Here is a 22,795-nt window from a genome sequence, read left to right as displayed (position 1 = left end):
ATCCATGCACATAGGGACGCATACACTTGCACAGACAAACACTCAACCCCAAGGCAGCAACTGCTGGGGATTATCGAGAAAGGAAGTGACTATTAAAATGCCTCTCGCCCACTCACAGAGCATTATAAATTCTGGATAACACGATACTGGCTCCTGCAGTCAGTCTTCCATTTAGACTCTGCCAAAGGACCTAAATAGACCCTCTCAAACAGCCAATGTTGTCTGTTGTTAATCCTCTCGAAGTCGTTTCTTCCCCAGTTTGTATTGGCTATTATGTGATCACAACCACACTTGTGACTTGGGGATGTTGTAGAGATGAATACTAGCCATTGTCTCAATTGTCATTTGATGTTGCTTGATGTCACTACAGGCAAGAGCTTCACTCTGACAATCACAGTATTCACCAACCCGCCACAAGTGGCCACTTACCACCGAGCCATAAAGGTCACCGTGGACGGACCTCGTGAGCCCAGGAGTGAGTACCAATGCACGCACAAGCAGTACAGTATGAAAATAAGTGCACACACACAAGGAAGCATCCTAAGTCTTCTTTCAATTTGCCAATTTGCAAGCTTTCAAATATGGGATTCTACTTTTTCATTAGAATAAATCCTGCACCTCCACTGTGTTATGTGGGATCAGATTCTAGCTCATATATGTGATGATGATAATATCAGGGAGCTAACTGTGGAAAATACTTCTCAACTTTTACATAGTTCTTCACCTATTCTTGATATGCAAACTCAGTGGAGTGCCCTTTAACTGAGCTATGTGTCCAGCCAGCAAACCGAGTCGAACGTCCGGCTTAAATGATGAGACTAATAAAACGAGGAAATTAACCAAAAAGAAAAGGTTTACAGGAAAAGGTTCTAAATTGTGTTAATTAGCAATCACTTAAAGACTTCTCACAAAGCAGTCTAGCCTCCCATGTGACACTTTGAGAGACAGAAGAGAAATAAAGTGTGAGGCAACGTATTCCTCAGAGGGTACGCGGGGTAGCAGAGTGCTAGCATCAGCTCATTTTAATGGGCCATATAAAAACAACTGAGGAGGGAAAAAAAAACTTTACTATAGCCAACAGTGCCAACTGGTCTGGCATGCAGCTGTTTCCACAACCCTCCTCCCTATTCATAAAAAAAAAAAGCATATTCTCATCTCATGGCGTCTCAATGAACAATATCACATCGCAAACAACTCACCCCGCCTGTCCTGTCACATATGGCACCAGGACACACAGAGACACAGAGGAGCCAGGAGACACTAGGATTAGTACCACCATCAGTCTCTCGTTGTAGGAAACCTGCCTGTGGTGCCAAAAAATGCCTCACACACTCGACATTCAGCGCTCATCAACATGCGCCCTGAAACAAAGGCATATGCTTGTCCTCAAACGCACATGTACTCACGCTCACGCCCACTTTTCCCCACCATCCGTTCTCGCTCTCGAGCCATCTTGTTTGATCAAAAGCATTTCCTGTGCATCTGCTGTCCCACCCCCCCAGATGACTTTCAAACAAGTCCTGTTATTTGGTGGCGAGCAGATGGGAGTCGGAAGTGAATTTGTTTAGAAAAGCTCGGTGCGGCCTCAGCAGAGCTGCCGTCTTAGATTTGTGTCCAGAAGCCTGAACACACGAGAAGCGAGTCTTTAAGCTAGAGACCTGATCAGGTGAGGGTACACTGGCACAAGACTTCACTCTCACAGGCACTGTTTTTTCTTCTATTTAGCCTGAGTAAAAAAACATAAAGCTAGAGTTTGCATGTTCCAACTTCAGTCTCAGGACAGTAATTTAAGCAATAAAGACTATGTCATCATGCATAACCCCTGAACTTCTTTCCTTTGCTGCTAAGTGGTCAGAATTACAGTGGTGGTGTAATTTACCCAGAAACTACAGCCAGAACACGTCTCCCTCTCAGGGGTCATTAAGTCGAGGTCGGAGGGTGGCAAAACACACATGTGCCCTCTCCACAGAGCCTCCCCCTCCTCCAGGTTTTCAGCACAGAGACTCTGAGCTGAGAGCAGTGACTGTCTCCAAAACTGTGATTCTATCTGTGAACGCTTCATTGAGACGCTGGGAGGGGGTATGGGGGGGCTTTGTTGGCCATTACGGCTCTATTTTGTGTTAAACGAGTGGATAATTAGGAGGCCTGTGGTATAGCCAGGCCCCACCAGGGAGGGTTGCACTCAGAGATGGAACAGGAGGCTATCTTAAAGTTGACATACACTAGCCCTTTGTGGCCCTCCTCTCTGAAAACACTGTGGGCATTTTTTGTTTGTTTGTTTTCCTCCTGGAAAATAAGTTGACAATAGCAGAAGATTTCAGCTGGTTCCTGACATAAAAGTTCAAATGTACAAATATTCTTTATGCTTCTGTTAACTTTTTTTCTAACCGTATAATTGCTTGCCTGGTTGTGGGTGTCTCATTCAGGAAGTAGATTTTGTGTTAACTTGTTTGATGCTCCTTATGGTAGCCATATGAGTCTTCCTGAGGGATGTCATTTTCCCAGCGCTCCCTTGTCTAATATCAGTAGGACCACCCCTGTGACTCAGTAAGGCACACATCTCTGAACTGTGGACCCGAGCCTTAGTTAATTAATTGCGTGGTCGGTGACGAAAATCAGCGAGGCCCAAGTATAAAGATCTGTGGTATAATTTTCCTCAGAGGTTTACTGTGTGTGTGTGTGTGTGTGTGTGTGTGTATGGTAAGTGGTTAGTCAGGTCCCTCTGGCCACTGTGTCATTAGCGGGAGGCTAACTTGGTTTTTGTGGCTCGTATTGTGCTTAATCGCTTGACAGCTCTTGGTTAACCTGTGGTTTGCCACCGCACAGACGACTCATCGACTGTGTGTATACATGCGCCCGTGTGTGCTCTCACATGCAGATGTGCGTATCCGTTTGCTCACGTGCGTTTCTCGCAGCGCCTGTGTCTGCTGGTGTGCCCCCACATGACATGGTTTGCAGAATGTGTGTTATTGGTGTCATTAGTCTAGTGTAGCCACAGTGCTGATTTGGAGCAGAGCTAATAGGTCTCATTAAATGTCATTTTGAGCTAATAGACAGGGAGTGGTTGTTTAAACCAATATGCTTTTATAGGTGGTTCTGTCTCCTTTCAGCTGCTCCTGACGGTGGCTGTGGCCAGCTGAGACAAACTTCCTGAGTGATAATAGCCGAGCCGTATTAACGCAATATACAAGCCTTTCTGTCCAAACCCACTATTCTCATTATAGTTAATTGATGACAGACAAGCACAGAGGGTGACAAAAACCATTGTGGCATTACACATACTGTGTCTTGCTGTGGCGTAACACGGTGGTTATTTCTCATAACTTGGTGTGTGTGACGCGTGTGTGCGCGAATGTTGTGTGTCAGCAGTGGAGGTTAGCGGTCAGGCCCGTCTCTGCACTATGGGGTTTGAAGCCGTATGGTCTCGGGGGTTCTGGGCATGGGGACGGGGTCGTGTTTTGGTTCAGGTTTGGTCAGGGTGTTAACAAGTCTGGTGAAGAAGCCATGGTACTTACAAGCCTGCAGACAATATTAGTGGTTCAGGAGACCTGTCTGCCAAGCCAAACTCGTGCAACACACACACACTCTCACACACACTTAGATGCACAATACTTCCATATGGAGTTATGCTTCTCTATGTACTTGATGATAATAACTTGACTTGCAGCTACTTGGTGCTTTGCAGAGTAAAACTGAAGACAAGAGTGTGTGCATATTTTCAATAATATTATGAAATAAATGATTTTAAAAAACATTTTTACAAATATATATATATATACCCCCAAAACAGGAAAATCAACGCTGGCTTTCCTAACCAGGAATTCCAAAGCTGGGGAGTCCTCACGGCAAAAGTTCCATCATTGTTTTCACAAATCTGGATTAGGAATATCCAGAATAAAAAGCTGCTTACTCTAACATATATCATTTGATTATTTCTCTTGGACAAGATAATTTTCATTAAAACCTCGTACGTTTCAGTTTAGCTGGAAAAAGATGACTCAGGACTTTGGCATTAGGAGTGGTGCATGATTGATAGGGAAACAAAAACATGTTACTTAATTAGCAGTGTTACTACTTGGTGAGCTTTTGTTGTGGAGCTTATTAAATTAATGAGTTTAAACTGTTCAGTTTGAATGAGTATTAACGCAATATACAAGCCTTTCTGTCCAAACCCACTATTCTCATTATAGTTAATTGAGTATGATACTCATTCGAGTATCACTCGAATGAGTATCACTCATTCGAGTGATACTTAATTTATAAAAGAGTGATACTTAATTTACAGTAAAGAACACGGAGAAAATAACAGCCAACAAAAGAGTTGCTATTTTGTAATAAAATGAACTGACACTTTATTAAAACTGAAAATAAAGCGATCGCAGACACACTCTGACACAGATTTGCTGCTCTTTCATTTTTAGTGGTTTCTTTTCTTTATCACCTTATTGTGATTCCTGTGGGCAGCTTGTGTCAATATTGCTGTGTTGTGAGCTTCTCTGTGATTGGTTCTTGTCTGGCACACTCTCAGCTGGGTTAATACGCAAAATGTAGTGCCTACTGTTGGATATAATGATACAAAAAAATGCCTCCAAACATTTTTATATTACACACCTACAAATGCCATTGCAGGGGCTTGTACAGTAAGTGCTAAAGTGCCATTTGCATTAAACCGTTAAATTCAAATGATGTCAGACAGATACCATTTAATATCCTTGAATTATGTTCAGGAATGAAGCCCTCTACGTGTCTGGATTATTGTACCCTTTCAGTTACTGCCTTAAGCAGTAACTGAAGCAGTGTTCTTTTGTTCATCATCCAAGTAATTAAAGAGGATTTCAGAAGATTCACCTATCGGCTACAGCCACACTTGAAACAGCTTTTACAATGGTAGCTGAACAAATAAAAGTCATCCAAACATCAGGAGGGAAGAAAAGGCAATGAAATGAACGATGAACAGAGTAGGAAGGTGGGGAAAAGGGCAGAGGGAAAAAAGAAAAGAAATACTTCAGGCTTTTCTAGAGGCGGCCAGTCACTTGAATGTCTTATGAAGTCCCTTGAAGACGTGCCAAGGCGTCTAAAGAACAAAATAATCCAGTGGGAGGGAGAGACAAAGAAGACAACAGAAGAATGGAGAGCGAGAAAGGGAGGCAGAAGTGAATCATAAGGAGATATAAAGATAACGAGACAGAGTCTGGGTTTGTTTGGCCCCGAGATGCGACAAAAACATCTCAGATGGATTTGTTCTCCCCTGTTCTGAATCAAAAGACGTTAATGCGAGCAGAGAGGTGCAGAAGGAGCCTGTCTGAAAGCCACACATGAGCTAAACTCTGTGTGTGTGTGCGTTTGGTGGGTGGCGTGTGTGTGCGCGCTGGTGCTCTTTAAACTTTGTACAGTATTGTACAAATGTGTATAAAGTGTGTTTGCATTCAATAAATGTATCGCCTTTGGGAATTTTGTGTGTGCGCGTGTGTGTGTGTGCCCTTCCCTTGCCTGGCTAGCTTCCTCCGGGCTGGAACGCATGGACCACACAGACGGCTGGCAGCGCTCCACGACAGCCTGGCTCCCCCTTTCCCTCTTTCTCCTTCACTCCTTTGCTCGCTGCCTCGTCTCCTACACCTCCTCTCTCCTCTCTTTTTTCACCTCATCATCGTTTCCCTCTTTTCCCCCCTTCAGTTCTGTTTTTATTCTCTGCTCTCTTCTTTTTCTCTTCTCCCCACCTCGTCTCCCTTTATACCAGACCCCCATGGTAGACGTGCATTTGGCTGTCACCCACTAAGCCACGCTTTGCCAGCTTCAGATTGCAACGTGAAATAATTCATTGTTTCTGACCACTCACAAAAACAACATGGCCACTGTGAAAGCTCCAAATAAAAAAGTGAAATATGGAACCAGCGTATTCATTCATCCAGTTTACTGTTCCACCGTGAGATGACTGACACACACAAACACAGACGGGCTGATTCAACCCAGGCTCCATGAGTATTGGGGGAGAGGTGGGGGGTCTGAATCAGCCCCAGTGATACATTCATCCAGGCTCTCCTGGTGATCATAAACCAGACTGAAGGGCTTAGAGGGCACGATGTGACACCAAATATATAAATTATTCCATTTATTCAGGATTTTCTGTTGCTCTGCATTTTCCTCAGATTTTACTTAGTCAGGTTTGAGGTAGGAGAATTTCCCACTGATGTTTCTGTGGTGACACTTGAAACTTGAGAAGTTTGAGGAGGAGGAGGAGCTTTAAATGAACAGATCAGCGTTCTAAAAATACACTTCTTGATAGGCAATGACAGTCGATTCCAGCCTCGGGCGTAGGCTAAAGCCAGGAGTAATGATGGTAATCTGGGATCAGTTCAAAATGTCCAGTCCATTGAAATTGCATGCCTCTTTGCTTATCAATTACTTCAAACGGTGCTAGCAAGTTTTTCAGACAGCTGTGCATTACGCAATAATATCAGCTCATTGCAGACTCACACCTGACTCACTTGTAGACTCTTATTTTCCAACTCTTCTCAGTGTTTCCAACAGATTTAAGCTGGGAGGATGGGAGGATCCTCCCCCCTCTGGTCTCTATGACCCTGCCGCTGCTAGGGAAATAATTTTATCCAGATATGATTGTTGAAGGATGACCCAGGTCAGTTCAGTTTCTACTTTTCATAAAGCCAGAAACCACCACTGTTTCAGAGTGAAAACTACAATTATCTAAATAAAAGAGAAGTGAACTTGATTCAGAGAGTCCGGTGACTCGCAGAAACATCCTTGAAATACTCCTACTGCGTGTCAAATATTTGCCTGATTGCTGACATCTGAATTCCCTACAAAGGTGTGTCCTGCAGCTTCTTCTTTTGACTTGTTGAATTGTACTGGAGCTGCTGTCTGCGACAGTTATGTTAAGCGCACAATTTGATGGCTTTGGTGTAGCGGTTGTGGCCTACTAACTATTCAGCAGGGGTCCTAACCTGGCCGTCATTCATTGCATCATTCACAGGTTAGAACCTGAAGCTCTAGTCAAGTCATTTTCACATTTTTATTAACTCTCAAATCCAAAAGTTCATAACAGTAATCTGTTACAGTATTCTTGTTAATGCTGTGGTAATATGTCTAAGCTCTGAACTTGTTTGGCTAAGGTTTATAATTATTCTGCAAACATTACAGTGAAAGCAATAACTCAATAACCAGCCTGCTCTAACAGGCTTTAAAGTATATAGGACCACAATGGTTACTGGATTGTTTTTATGGGGGGAAAACAATAACATCTCCCACACTTATTTTTTTTACAGATTACACCATGGAATTAGATTTAGTTAAGATTCTTTGCTGTAAAATGTTTTAATTTATGGGGGGGGAAACACCAGGTCCCCTGTTTAGACTGCAGCTACTGTAGGTAGTGTTTGTTCTGCTTTGCTGCGTCGGTGAGTTTACCATTGCAGCAGAGCAGATCTGCTGGTTCTGTTTAGATTGGGCCTCCTGTCATCCTGTCAGACGGAGCCACCCACATCTGAGGATGCGATGAAGAGTAGCTGAATCATATCGAGGGCTGTTATAATAGCAACCCGGCCATAACGCCAGCCAGATATGAGAAGAGCTGGGGTGCGCTAATTAGCAGAGACTGAACTGGCACATCCATAAAATCTGTCTCTAGCTTGGAGACATTATCTAAGATAAGCATAAAGACCTGTGACTGTCACCACCTCCTGCATGCACTAATTATTATATTATATCTTGTTTTTTAATCTGTACAAAATTCGTTAACACTGCACGCAGCCTAGCTTAGCTTAGCTTAGCCTAGCATAGCTGTTTCACCAGTGTCCTGTGTTTGATAAGCTTTGCTGTCTGCCTGTAATTTCATGTGTACATACATTTGCTATAAAAATTCATAAAAAAGGCACAAAATTCTTCAAACATTTCTAATATTTTAACTATTGAAGCTCCTGAAGCTTTTTTAAAAGGACATTGATACACCACACGATGCAAAATCCCTACACAAACCACTATCCGGCTAAAAGAAATGTATACGGTATTTGAGGGATATTCCCAGCCAGGAAATAACAGCCAACCATTAGTCAAAGATCTCTGTGCTCAGGCTCAGATTCAATCTAATGCTGCCATTAATTATGGAAGACTTATATTGTGTTTGCCTACTTGCTCTTACTAACTGTTATCAGATCAGCAGGGGTGAGCTGGATCCAGACTTATTTCTCTGGAACGGCTGAAATAATACTATCCTAGGATCAGTGTGCAACCGTGCGAGTTGAGATACTATCTATAGAGGTGTTATCTAATCATTCTAAATCTTAGTTTGTGTGTGTGACTAAGTGTGTAGTGGCTGAGTGCAAACACACATGATTGCGCATGCAGTAGGAGTGTGTATCCATACATCCTTTTGTTTTTTCTGCGTTTCTGGTGTTTCCGTGTGTGTGCGAGTTGTTCACATCTGGTCTGAATCTGTCCATGTTTCCGGGCGCTGGCTGGGCAGGGAAGTGGCAGGCGCTATCGAAAATCTCCGCTGTTTTCACAGGGATGATGGGAATCTCAGGGACTTTCCCTACGGCAGTGAAATCATCCGCCTTTCCCGCTCCTTTAAATACCCCCGGCTCATTCCTCCGCCCTGCTAGGGTTCCGATAAAACAGCTGAGACATCTTGTGTTTGGCAACAGTTGTCCTCTAAAAGGTGTAATTAACTCATGAAAAACTGTATTTACTGTCAAGGCCTGCTAAACTAATGGACTTGAGGTCTGGCTGGTTGGAGTGTAAATTGGACCTTAATGTGGTGGTTGACATGCAGCATTCCTATAGGAGGAAAAAATACAAAGGCTTCCTTTAAAACGGAGTGTCATCCATAGATTTGTTGACATTTACGGTGGCTGAGGATGGAAGCTGAATGAAACTGAAACAGAAGTGAAGTTAGCTTGTTGTATGTCGTGTCAGTATAATTTTTATCTTCTTAAACATCTGTCTATATTTTAGGATCGTCAACAAATATGTTGAAATCCTAAAGTCTCCCTAACTGTTTCACCATTCAGCACTCCTCACAGAACCTGCGTCGCCTAACCAGCCGAGAGCTCTTAATTTACTGGTCATCAGGGTCTCTCCCTCGCCGGCGTTGCCTCCCTGCTCGCGCCTGTCCCCCTCTGTCTCCCATCATCCCCCTATGGTCTCCCATTGCTATTTATTCCCATCACTAGGAAACAGGCTGTGCACAAAGCCTGCTCTGTGTCCCGAGGCTTTTTTAGAATAGAAACTGGGTCTGTTGAAAATGGAAACGCTATGATTGACTGGGCGCAGCTTGCACAGAGAGACGAGGAATGCCAGCGAGAGGCACAAATTATCTGCAGGAACGATGGGGAAATATTATTAATGAAATATGGGCTTGAATTATATTATAAAGTCTTCAATAAGCTGAGGTCTTTTAGTAGCCGCTATTATTCTCCTTTCCAGAGCAGCTAGAGGAGACCGATGATGAGATTGTCTATTTATTTTGAGCTGGATGATGCCAGTCCGGTAACGTCATTGTAATAAAAATCATGGTCTGTCTGACTGTCACTGGCTGCCTTCTTTTTTTTTTCTCTGCCGCCATTCTCGAGTCTCAATTTCATTGCACCACTGTTTGGTATTAAAGTTCCAAGCAGTTGTTCCAGAGTAAATTAATTTGTTGTGAGAGAGTCACATGGTTTGTAGCAGCATAACTGAGGCTGAAATAATGCTTTGTTGCAGTAGTGGAAAAATGTTCGACTGTTATGGGCGGTTTCTAAAAGAATTTCTGTCTTAGTTGAATAAATAGAAAACGACAAACTTAGATAATCAGCACAAACAGGAAAGATGGATACGACATGCAGCGGAGCCCCTCAGCTGGGATGTCATCGGTACACATAGTTAGGCTGCGGGGCAGCTCTTATTTTTCTTTGATCTCTCTAATGATGCCTTAGTGATGATTCTTTTTAAAGCTCTTTTTTGTTCGCCCTCTCCTGTGCACCCACCCGGTGTTATAAGAGTATTGGCAGGCCTTTGTTCCCAGCTCAGGCAGCAGTCAGGTTAGGCAGGATTCTGAAGTAGCGCGCTGTTTCTGCCTGAGCCAGCTGGGGCCCTGCCAAGCACAGCAGGAGTTTCTACTCTGTTTGATATTTACTTTACCGCCTTTACAGGAGAACTAGTGCAAGACCAGACAGACACACTGACACAGGACTGTGTCGGTGTTAAAGAGAACTCTGTGTGTGTGTGTGTGTGTGTGTGTGTGTGTGTGTGTGTGTGTGTGTGTGTGTGTGTGCGTGTGTGCGTCCAGGCCTCTCTTTCTACCCCACCTTTACTAAACTATAATCTACACCTGTGGGCCCTGGGCAGGTTTTGCACTGGTTCCCACTACAAGGCCAAACGGACTGCTAAGACAGGCTCAGACATCATCTTGCATTTGTGTACAACCTAAATTGTATGTGTTAGCAGCGTGCATATGTGTTTGTATGTTGGAGGAGTGTAGAGTTACCAGGCTGAGAGAGTGGAATAGAATCGGGGATATAAAGGGTGTAAAATTATTGGTAAAGGAATGCAGGAAGAGAAAATGCATAATATATTTGGCATAGGTTATGACTCCTGTGGGGATAATGGGGCAATGGCGTGAGAGCTTGTGTTTACTAGTGGAAGAAGCCTCAGGTTAAAAATTAACATACATCAGAACATCTCTTTTTATTCCCATGGAAAAAGATCCAAGGAATTTGCCTATGACTTTGTTACTTATCAGGGTCTGGGACACCATTCCCAGATGCGCCTGCACCTCCTCCTCGTTTGGGGTACAAACTGTGTTTATCGGGAAGTGAGCCTCTAAGGTTCAGGAGCAGCAAACAACCTAAGAGTTGAACGTTGCCCAGAACTTTTCTTTCACAGTGATAAAAATATTCTTTGCTGGCAACATCGGAGCACTTACAGTCAGTGTTTAAATGGGTGTTTTGCTACTGCCTGCGTCCCGTCAATATAACAGTGCTTTGTTTTGTTTTTCTGTGTCTGCAGGGCATCGTCAGAAGCTCGAGGATCCTCCCAAAACTGGTCTGTTCTCCGACCGCCTCAGCGAGCTAGAGAGGATGAGGGTGAGGGTCGCAGTTCCGACACAAGCTCCCCGGCCAGCTCTCAACACGGCGGCCAACTCCTTCAACCCACAGGGACAGACGCAGATAACAGGTGAGCCGCCAAGGACAGCTTATACAAACCTCCTGGTGTTGATGGAGAATCCAGGTGCTGGAAGCGTCCAGGAAGTGTGCATGCACAGAATCTCTTAGCATGCTGTTCCGTATCTGATCTTAAACCTCTGCGATTTTATAGTTCCTTGTTATAAGTTTCAAATACAAATATTTTGCTGTTGGCCAAGCTTTGTGTGTGTATGTGTCATCTAGGATACCAAAAGCCTCCTTGTGCTGAACATGATATGATCATACTCTGCTGTCATCCTGCAAAATTGAGTTGCCAAAATTCTATATTGTATTTTAAAAAAAGAGTCTTCTTATTTTCACGTGTGAAGAAATCCTCACACAGACACACATGCTTTGAACTGTGGATGCACACAAGGAAAGGAAGGTTTTAAAGGAGTTAGCGGGCATTTTTATTTTTAAAATTTGACGTTTTTCACATCGCTTCCCTTCCAAGAAAGTATAACCAAGTTGACGCATGGAATAGGCGCGTGTCCAACACGTGCCATGCTTTTTCTGGACAGGCGGGCTGAGTCACAAACCGAGCACCGTTTACTGTATGTAAGGTGAAATATTAAACCCCAATTGGAGCCTCAGACACATCCTGAGCCACAAAACACCAAGCACGGTGCCTCTGAGATCATCTGTCTTTCTCTGCTCCATCACTCTATCAATCTTAGAAGGTAACAAAATCTCTCACGGTTTGGGATGGCTGCTACCCGATCACCCAAATCTCTGGAGGCACGTCACACGTCGTCATTTAGCTCTTAGTTAATCTCTGTCACGGTTTTGTGTTGCGACTCGATGGATCGTTGAGGGCACGGTTTCGCAGCAAAGCAGTGCGGGGGTGACAATTGTACACTGGACTGAAAGTAGCACGCGAGCTAACTGCCAAACAGGTGCTGCTTGATTGATAAGATTGTTTGGTTTCTTTGGGTTTTTTGGCATGCCTCCTCACCTTCTGTGATCTGACAAAAACAGTGAAAGAAATCACTTGAAAGTGAACAATCAAATAGTTTAGTTTTGTCATGCACACATAAACACGCGCACACATATACTTTCTGTCTCAATCAGCTTCCATTCTGAGTCCTTGTTGCCGCACAGACACAATGATAAAGTGTTGTGGTTGTCTGCCGGTGTGTTTACACCGTGGCTGAGTGCCAGCGAGGCTCTCTGTGCCTCAGCTGCGAGCACACAGTTTTACAAGGCAAACAGGAAGATCTTCTCTCTAAAAGGTAAACATTAGAAGTCTTATTATTAAAAAATGTTGCATAACATGCCCGAGTGATATTTAACCCTAAACACAGGCGCGGAGAAGCATAGCGACGGATCAAGTCCGCAGCTCGTTGTGTTATTGTTGCCAACCTTCCCGCCCCCCCCTCCCAAAAAAAATCTGAATATTTGAACAAGCTTGTGGGCCAGTGGTAATTCTTTCGTTCTTCCTTTCTTTTCCTGTCTTGTGTTTTCTTTATACGTCTTTCTGTAATCTTCCCCCCTCTTTCCCACTTCCATTTCTGTCCTCTCTCCCTCCGTTTCTCCCCTTCAGACCCTCGTCAGTCCCAGTCCTCTCCTCCCTGGTCGTACGAACAGACGTATCCGTCCTACCTGAGTCCCATGGCGTCCCCCTCGGTCCACTCCACCACCCCCCTCTCCTCCAGCCGAGCCACAGGTCTGCCTGCCATCAGTGACGTGCCTAGACGATTGCCAGGTACTGTCAGGGTCATTTAATCTGCTACAAGTAATTTAGTTTACAACATTTTACAACAAGTTTGCAGCATTTTTCTTACTGCGAGAAAGGGGGGGTAGGGGTGGAGAGAGAGGCACACACGCACTTTCACACTGTGAAAAGCAGAAACGTATACAAAGAGGGGAGAAAAAACTATGAGCTACTATTTAAGAGAGAATAATTCAGCAAAGCAAGCTCATTCTCAGGCGAACGTGAGGAATGAGGCCATATTGTCCAACCATCTCTCCAGAGAACGCTTTGCTTGATGTTTTTCAAACAGTCGAGGGGAAAAAAACAACTATTGTTTCCTTTTTCTTTTTTTCTTTTTTTTTTCCAAGCTCAGAGCCTTTGATCCCAGAGGAGCATGGGTAATAACAGGCCCAGGGATAATAACAGGCTCGTGACTGACAAATAAAGTGTCTTTACAGCGATGTGCCACTCTCTCAAGGCATTCTGGGTAATTGCGTTAGCCAGTCTGTTTGCAGTAACGGCAGCATCTGTGTTCCAATTTGTCCCTGTTTTTCCCCCAATGTAAGAGCTCCTTTAAAATCCCTGCACGCCGCCAGACGAGTTTCTGCCCTGTACACCTGTTTGACTCACTGCCACCAGTTTTTTTCTACACTACTTTTTGTTTCTGTTTCCTTGTGCTAACATACTACACCCTCCTCTGTGTGCATGTGTGTGTGTGTGTGTGTGCCCCGAGCGAGGGTGAGTGATTAAGCGATGCAGCCATGTGACTCTGCATTAGAAAGGGTTTAAAATCCCGCCAGCTGCCTTGTCAACTTTGATTAGTTTGGTCGCTCACTTCAGCTTTCATCTAGCGAGCGTTGGTCTTTGTTCTCAAAGCGCGAGCACCAACACGGGGGCAAAAACTCGCCTCCCCACTTTTACCCAGTCGCACACCTCAAGCGCTTAATGCCTCCTAAGCGATGTGACTAAGGCTCTCAGATCTCCAGAGATCATGTTGACACCTCGCCAGGCGGCTGTGTAACCGTATCCAGCCGCAGAACATACCGACGAGCACGAGCAGAAGCTGATATGGATGCTGTATCGGGGTTCCGCCCTCCCTTAAGCGGTCCGGCTCGTGTGTCAAAATGTTACATTTGCTCAGAAGCGATCGCAAAAAAAGTTCATCAGTCAAGTCAAACACCTCATTCGGAAGCAACGCCCCCGAGTTTTGTAACATCCTTCCAAACATTCAGACGTTTACACTCTGGTTTTATTTAGGCTGATAAAGTTCGATCTGGCCCATCATCACAGGGCCTCTTTGAGCACAAAAATAGGTCCTGAAGTTAAAAGCAGGGGGTTTATTGAACAGCGCCGGTCACGTCTGAGATCACACTGCCCCTCTGCAACAGAGAGACAATCGCCTACTATTTCTATTAGAATCAAACGGATCTCGGGGGGGAAAGAGGAAGTTTAAAGGCCTTAATTAGCAGCATATGCTATCTGACGCTGCAGCGACAAACCCGGCTTCGCAATCCCTCCCTGCACATAAACACTGCGCCCACCTCCCCTCCTCTTCCCCACCACCCCCTGTCCTCTCGCAGCAGACATGGTGACACAGAAGACGCCTGGTGATTTATGATAAGAGCGCCATGGCTGGACTAAACCGCTGAGAGGGAGACGGGGAGAGAGGGGAGGGGAGGACCTCCTATTCTCCTTAAACTCTTCGCCCAGCGCGAAGCTCGCCGCAGCCAGTTAGTGGTTTTTTGGGTATTTTTTAAAGGGATGAAGCGAAAAGAGGAACGAAGGGTGAGATGGAGCAGCTCCTTCTCATCCCCCCCTCCCCACACACACACACACTCCTCCTGCGCGCGCTTGCACGGACGCACACTCACACGGATACATACACACACAGGCTGGAGCCGATGGGAGGCGAGGAGAGGAGCCACATCAGAGCTCAGCCCTGCCTCATTATGGATCTCATGGAAACTGTTTCTGCTCAAAGTGTTTCCACATGTGCAGCTCCTGATTCATCCCAACTGCTTCTTTTTTTTATGTGCATACAGTATTCACACACATACAGCTCCCCCCACCACCCCCACACGCACGCACAGATATATTTGCATGCATAAACAGTTGCACAGATGCACATAAACATGCACCAACACACTCACAGGAACATAAATATGCAAAGGTGTAAACATGCTTGCACGCGACTTTGCTGATGTGCGTTTGGTAACTTCATGGAAACCGAATAGCAGCAGCTGGAAAAAAAGCTGACTGAAGTTCATCGATATATCATTATTAATATTGATAGATGAAGGCTGCTCCGCAGCCGTGCCCGCAAAATCTATTAGCTTCTTCAGATTGGTTCATAGACAATTCAGTTTACTGCTGTTTAATTTCTCAAGAGACGTATTTGTTAAATTCAATTACTCTACAAGACAAAGTGCTAAATGGTTTAATAGTCCAAACCACATTCAGCGCAATCACAACTGACAAGCTGATGTGTGATTATTTAGGTTCCGTAATAAATCCTTCCTGTCGACGTCATAAAACACCGACGAAATTCACGTGTTTGTGCGTTTTGTGTTTTCACCTTTCAGGTTCCTCTGACCTGAGCCCATTCCCCGGTCAGTTCGAGCGCCAGTTCCCGAGCCTCTCCTCCCTCACAGAGAGCCGTTTCTCCAGCCCTCGGATGCACTACCCGGCAACCTTCACCTACACCCCGCCCGTCACCTCAGCCATGTCGCTGGGCAGCGCCCACTACCACACCTACCTTCCCCCTCCGTACCCGGGCTCCACCCAGAGTCAGAGCGGACCCTTCCAGACCAGCAGCACGCCCTATCTGTACTACGGGACGTCCTCCAACACGTACCAGTTCTCCATGGTTCCCGGCGGGGACCGCTCGCCGTCCCGGATGATCCCGCCTTGCACTAGCGCCTCCACGGGCACATCCCTGGTGAACCCTAACCTGCCCAGCCAGACAGAGGGAGGGGTGGACGGCGACGGAAGCCACAGTAACTCCCCAACTGTACTCAACCCCGGAGGCCGCATGGATGAAGCAGTCTGGAGGCCATATTGAAGAAGGCAGAGAGATAAGAAGTCAACTGATGTCATGGTTTGAAAGCACAAAACCTTTTCTTTCTTTCTTTTTTTAAATAAAAAGGGGATTTTTGAGCTTACATCAGCTGTCTCTACCTTTGGAAATTAAGGTTGAGATTAAAAAAAGAGGGAGAGAGCAAGAGAGACCAAACGTGTGTGGACTTGTCCTCCTGGAATGTGTTTAGACCGTGGCGCTACAAAGGGAGTCAGTTTCAAAGCAATAATGAAAAAGACAGTTTTGGTTTACTAGGCCCAAGTGGATGAGACATTATTTCAGTTTTATTCTATTCCACAAAGCTAAAGGGATGCTTCGACGATATTTGTTAAAGACTGCCTCTTTTGTACAGTGTTTGTATTTCTTTAAGGCTTTTTTTGCAGAGCATGTTTTTTTGTGTTGTTTTTTTTTGTACTACGACAATATCAAGATGCAAGTTAAGCACTGAGTAGCAAGTAATAAGAGTAACGCATATGTTACTTTAAGTGGTGTGGACAGTAAATTTTGCTTTAAACCGATTAATTTAACTTGTATATTGTGGGTGAAACGATGTAGATTGAGGCGTTTTCTTCGTTTTAACTTATAAAGCCATAAATTATGTATTGTATTTGAAACTTGAGTCAAAGAAAGGTAATCTGAATATTTTTGATGCATCTATATGACTAAGTTAAAATGATTTTTTTTTTTTTTGATAGGTAATTTAAGAAAGTACGTTTTGTTTTTGTTTTTCTGGTAGCACCCAAAGATTTAAAATCGTGTTGAATATGAAATGTAATTTCCAAAGAGTATTGCAACATTTTTTTTTTTCTGGTGTAACTTTCAGTTTAACTGCTCTACACATCCAGAGCCCCACATCCTCGCGAGGCGTTGACACACATTTGGCTCGGAATTAAACCTTTGGTATTTATTGAGCAATAACTCGTATTGTGCCTCTTGGCAACATACCATTAAAGAGAGTTTCAATGGGGGAAAATAATTATCCGTTTGGGGAAATTCTGCTTGATTTCTTTGCTCTGTCTAGTCTGACATGCACACAGATACTTATGCATTTTCTCTTCCAAATAAGAAATGGTGCATTTAGACACGAATTGACGTCCAGCCCAAAGATGATTGCAGTGGGTACTGTGCCTAATGGCCCACTTTAAAAGAGGCAGGTCAGACTTTAAGGATCACTTATTTTGTGATACATGAACTCCTCAGGACTGGAAGAATCCTTGGTTGATCCCACAGATTTGCTATATCTGCATTTCTTTTTTTTCATACCCAGCCTGGCTGAAAGCACGGTCAAGATTATAGCTCTGACATGCCAAGTCTATTATAGCTTTCATATCCTATGTAAAAGATAGCTTTGAAAAAGTCTTAGTGTGTGACACACACACACACATGGGTTTGTATTTTTTTTTTCTTGCTTTCTGTCTTTTGGGTTAAAAAGAAAATCGCAGAGAAACAAAAGAGACTCTGGTGATCCTTTCGGCTTTTATTTATTTTCCAATTTTTACTCTGGGTTTACCGAATTGATTTTTACCCTCTTTATTGGCTAATGTCAACAATAAGGGTCTAAATCTAAAATCTCTCTGTGGGCTCGATATGAGGGGAGGTCTGGGTTTAAAAATTACCGTGCGAGATTTTAAAATGTGTTAAAGTTTAAGGGGAAAAAGTGCAAACCAACAACCAAAAAACACAAAACAACAAAGTGGTGATTGGATTCAGCTGCTGGCAGCAAACTGGTAACCAAAAAATATGGGAGACTTGTGTATGTTTGTTTCATAAAGCACTTATTTCTTGTTTTATTTCTAGCAGCACTTGCGGCGGGCTGCCAGCAGGGCTCGTGGTTTTGGTCCTCAGTGGAGATGTAACGCCACTGGAGTCTCACACACACACACAGAATGGATAACACTTGGCCAAACAAGCCATTTATATTGGAGTTTAATCTGATTTCACAAGGCAGTTGGCATTTGTTTAAAAAAAAAAAAAAAGCATTTCTTTTCTTGCTTTCATACAGTATGATACTGAGTGCATGAAGGTAATATAATAACCCAATTTTTAAAAGCTGAGAAAAACATGGCCCTGTCCAAGGATCAGACTTCAAGCTTTTCATTTAAGATTTGCACGCACACTCTGCAGAGGATCTTCTCAACTCACACACACACACACACACACATTTCTCCAGCAGCTTCAGCCCAGCACGAAAAGTACTTTTGCTGTTAGAGCGTAACATAAATAAACAAATTCAAAAACCTTTTAGATTGCTGTGATTTTATAGCATTTTCCCAAATACTATGCACATCTGTTGGAATTTATTTAATCTGCTTCACAAATCTTTTAAAAACTGTTTACACCTAAACGCAGCACTGACACCCTAACCTGTCCTCATCTGCTTCTGTTTGGGTTTTTTTGCTGTTCCTCAAAATACAAAGGTTCATTTTTTTTAAAAAATTTTTTTTAATGTTGCGTACAAACTGTCATTAAAAAAAACTTGTATTATTCATTGATCAACATGTATGATATCCAGGAATTGTACCTGCTCTTATGTAAAGTTTACTCGTTATTTCTATTGTTATGCTCCTTCTCATGAACACTTGTCAGGAAACTCAATCTAATGGAGACTGTTAGACTTTGCTGGTACGTTTCATAAAGATCATAATTTGTTTTTCGATTGTTTGTTTTGTTTTGTTTTTTAAGGGAAACACAGACCTGACAACAGTGAGTGAAATTGGCATTGTGATTGTACATTTTTGTTTATTTTAAGAATAAAATAGGAATTTTGTAACTTACTTCCCCCCCCCACCCCCACCCATCAGAATCTTGTTTCTCCACCAAAATCAGTTTTTCTTTCACCTTAATAGTAATAATAATAATGCAGTTTATGTGCAATGGGGACCCCAGAAGACTTCCCTGTGCTTATCTGACTCTGAGATACACACATCTACAGAAACCACTGCTGTTACAAAATTACAGCCGTGTGATGAGGAAACTTGGAGTGGGAAAACATAGCCAGGTAATTGCATTTCCTTATACAGGATCTTTAATTTAAGATTCAGTTTCCTCTACCTATTTCAAAATAAAAGCCATCACTCGGTCTACTCTTAATCGCCTGTGCACACTTAGCAGTCATTGCTGGTTCGATCTCTCCCTGAAACACGCTGATCTCTGCAGCGTGTTGGTCGTGTCATCTCTTGTCTGCCGCTCCGTCTGCACCAACATTGTCTTTGGACGCGGGCCTGAGGCGGTGTCGAACCTCCGTCCCTAACTGCACGCTCAGCCGGCGCACTACTGCAACTGACATGGCTGCATTTCAAAGGTGAAGCGAAAACCCCAAGAGATGGAGACAGGGAGAACCAGGGGAAGCTGTTTTATATTATTCCAAGACATAATAGAGCCAATCCAAGCGTGCACGTACACAAGAAACAGAGACGGAGATCTACAGCATCCCCATGTGTTTTTTTTATGGTCCAGATTGGGGAACATTCTCGGGATTTCCCTGAATATAGATTGCGTGGAAAAAGCTCCTGCTGGTTTCAGGTTCACATTCTCAGCGTTCTCAGCCATGTCTAGCAATTATCATAATGAACTCTGGAGGAGCAGCGGGACCCAGACACCCAGGGAAATTAGCATAATGTCCTCCATGCACGGGAGAGACAGCAGCGCCGAGGCAGACTCGTTTAAAGAGGGGTTGGAATAGAGCTTTTTGTCCCTGTTAAATTTTGGCGGTTGAACATGATGCCAGCGATGATGTGCGCTTGATTTTTATACCAGGTTGTAAGTAGTTTTGCAGCAGCACAGCTCAGACTGTATTTTCTTCCTTATATTATGCAATCAACTGACAGGAATACAAACAAGAGTTTATGAGGAGACAAAACCACTCCACTCAAAGGACTGTGCACACACAGATATACACACACACACACAACTGACAGCCCAATACAAACTGTTTACGTGACCTCTACAAACGTTTCAGAGGAGCAGCTCAGGCGGGAAGTGATCCTCAAGGGCCTCATACCACTCACAGAGCTGTATATATCTTCCTATGTTTCCGTCTCCACTAACAGAGCTGTGGGTTGAGTGTGTTTGTATGTGTGTGCGTGTGTGTGTGTGTGTGCGTGCATCTTGATTTCTCATTTAGTCCCAAGATAAACTGAGGCTGACGGGCTCTCCGGTGTGGGCTGTAGAACCAGCGTGAAGCCTTTGACCTCCCTGAACCGCTGTTACCTGATGTCATCTGGGCTTCAGTGTTTTGGAGCGACCACCGTCACGTCTCAGAGGATGACCATCTTCTCCGACTTCAGCCCACTCCCACCATAAAATATATAAAAACTGTCAGTAATTTGGTGTGATGGTAACTGACACCTCTCCACCGACACCCACCCACTGCTTGATCCTTGAGATTTTCAAACTGTGACAACCATAACTGTGTACTTTGGCGCACTCTAGTGGCTCCTTAATTTAACCATGGGGACCGCGGGGAGGGGGCCCACCTATACGGCGTTCCATATAGCCAAACTAGCACTTATTATGTTAGTGGAACTATTGCACAGCCTCCAAACACCCCACATCTTGCCTCTGTGGAGTCGAGCCTGCACAAGAGCTTTTCCTCCATAAATGAATGCCAGATCTGAAAAGCTGTTCACCCTCACAGAGAGGGGACCGTAAAAGACAACTTGTCTTCTGACCTGTAATAAAAGAAATGATCAGCTGGCAGGCGAGCCGCATCCAGGCAGCAGCCCAGAACCTCACAGACATGGTAGGGTTGTAAGGCAGCCTTGACATCCTGCACCAGAATCCATTCATCACTAGATTAAAGCATGCCCGTGTCTTTAGCTTGCTTTGGAAACATTTGATTCCATGAAACCATTTGCTGCTAAGTGAAGCTCAAAGAGAGTGCACTTATGAAACCTAAAATGCCTACATTTAATGAGCACTGCTAGTTCAGATTATGCAATTTGATACTGGCCACACTGCCTGAAAAAAAAGAAAGAAGAAGAAGCAGGAATTACTGTGAAAATGTGAGTGTCAGTACCATGGAGAGCGACCAAACATGCAAACAAAAGCCCTCTTTGTCCCATGCCTTTGCTTCATGTCAGTGTTTCAAATTATACACCATCTCGACTGTCAGAAAAATGGCAAACTGGTGCAGCACAACCGAATGCACAGAACATAAGACAGGATAAACTCTGTGCCAAATATTCATGTAAAACAGGCGTTTTTCCATAGGTTTCAGCCAGGCAATAAAATTTTAAAAATTTGGGCCCGGGCCCCATCTATTGCCTGAAACCAAGCATGAAGGAGCCCTGTGCGTTCTTCGTGTCAGATGAAGGGTTGTTAAAACTTTATCAGGCAAGTGTTAATTGAGAGCTAATGGACTGGTAATTCGGAGCAGTCACGGTAATCCAGCTCGCTGCTGAATGACATACAGCCCTGGTGACATTTAGATCATGCGGAGGCCTTTTTTTTTTTCTTTTTTTTTTTAAAGGAAAATCTTCCGTACGACCATGGCCGCGTGAGGCCTGCCAGGGGAAAAGTGGGGGACGAAGGATGCCCGCCATCGTGTCTGGTTCTGCTTTAGACATTCATCCTCTCTGTCTCCAAGGATCATAACTCGTGTTAGAGGCGGGTTTTATGGTTTATGACTGGAAAATAAAATGCCCCGCGCTTCCTGCAGGCGAAGTGATGATTTATAAGTATGAATGATAAAGTGAGCGCCCGTCTGACAGTGTGTGGATGTGTGAGGGCTGCTGAGGATCCAGACATGTCCGACATGTGGATGCGAGTGTGGTCGTATAGCGAGTGTGGTCACCGCAGTGTGGTTATATACGTTGGAACACAGCGCAGAGGGAAAAGTTGTGTCTCAGTAGTAGGTATCACTACCTGACATCATCATCTCACATAATTAGCACAGTGTCCACATCCTTCTCCAGTGACCAAGGATTATTTCATGTGGTTCGCGACTGGAACAGAAACCCTAACCAGAGAATTTAACCAAGATCATAAATACCCCCAGGCTCTGCTGTCTGCAGACATGGTTACTCACTTCGACGGCTCCTCTCCAAAAAGCCAATCAGATATGTTTATTGTTATCTTCTGCCTAAATTTGGGTCTGATTATTTAAATACATAGAAAAATGTCTTGATCACCTGGCTCCAAGCTCAAACAGTCCACAGTGGAAGCCATGGCAGCCTTGTCCCAGCAACTGATGTAAGACAGGGGCCCGTGAACGCCAAAAAATCCCTCTGGTGAGGTCGTCAGTCTTGTGCCGTAACCACAGGCGCGCGCCAGGCAGATCAATAATCCCCATCAACCTTCACCACAAGTCAGTCAAAGCTCTGAGGGCAGGCCAGGAGAGGAGGTTTGGGGGACCTGCTGAGAATTTGATACTCTCTAAGATGCTCCCTGTCTCAGAGTGGATGGAAGAGATGAGTCGTTTTCAGCAGCCATGTTGCTCTTTTTTTTTTTCTTTCTTTTTTAAAACAGGATCTCCTGTTATGACTTGTTCCTGCGCTCTGATTAGAAACTTCCTTCTCAGCCCTCACCTTCTAAATGGGCTGATGCAGACGTCATACTTCAGACCTTTATGATTCGACTTAATGTAAGAAAACAAAGGTGGAAAAAACGAACAAAAAAACATTGATTCTGCTCCTCGCAAAATTAGCTATGAAAAAACAGACTGTCTAATTCATGCCTTTCTGTGTCATCACTCCAATCACAGAGCTCAGCATCTGTATCCCTCAAAAATAAATATCCGAAAGTCATTTAACAAAACTTACCACTACTCTGGTCTGAAGGCACAACCACAAGTCAAGGGTTCAGGTTTAAAATAGTTCATATAATATATATATGTATATATATATATATATA

The 22,795-nt window shown here is 44.0% G+C and overlaps 1 protein-coding gene across 4 annotated transcripts in view; it reads left to right on the top strand.

The window, feature by feature from the left end:
* The window catches only part of runx2b (RUNX family transcription factor 2b), a 39,269-nt gene extending 21,931 nt beyond the window's left edge, over positions 1-17,338 (top strand). For 2 of the 4 annotated variants that reach the window (XM_005724897.1, XM_005724898.1), the window contains 4 exons: positions 371-475; positions 10,999-11,166; positions 12,718-12,879; positions 15,450-17,338. In XM_005724897.1, coding sequence (XP_005724954.1) covers positions 371-475; positions 10,999-11,166; positions 12,718-12,879; positions 15,450-15,928 — 914 coding nt within the window. In that variant the 3' untranslated portion in view covers positions 15,929-17,338. The remainder of the gene's footprint in view (positions 1-370; positions 476-10,998; positions 11,167-12,717; positions 12,880-15,449) is intronic. The other 2 variants (XM_005724899.1, XM_005724900.1) reach the window with 1 other exon arrangement.
* The last annotated feature ends 5,457 nt before the right edge of the window (positions 17,339-22,795 follow it).

Source organism: Pundamilia nyererei, unplaced genomic scaffold (assembly GCF_000239375.1).
Source record: "Pundamilia nyererei isolate P.nyererei 1_Seehausen unplaced genomic scaffold, PunNye1.0 scaffold00013, whole genome shotgun sequence".
Taxonomy (NCBI): Eukaryota; Metazoa; Chordata; class Actinopteri; order Cichliformes; family Cichlidae; genus Pundamilia; species Pundamilia nyererei.
The sequence above is the reverse complement of the archived record's forward strand: the minus strand, read 5'-3'. Positions and strand labels throughout refer to the sequence as shown.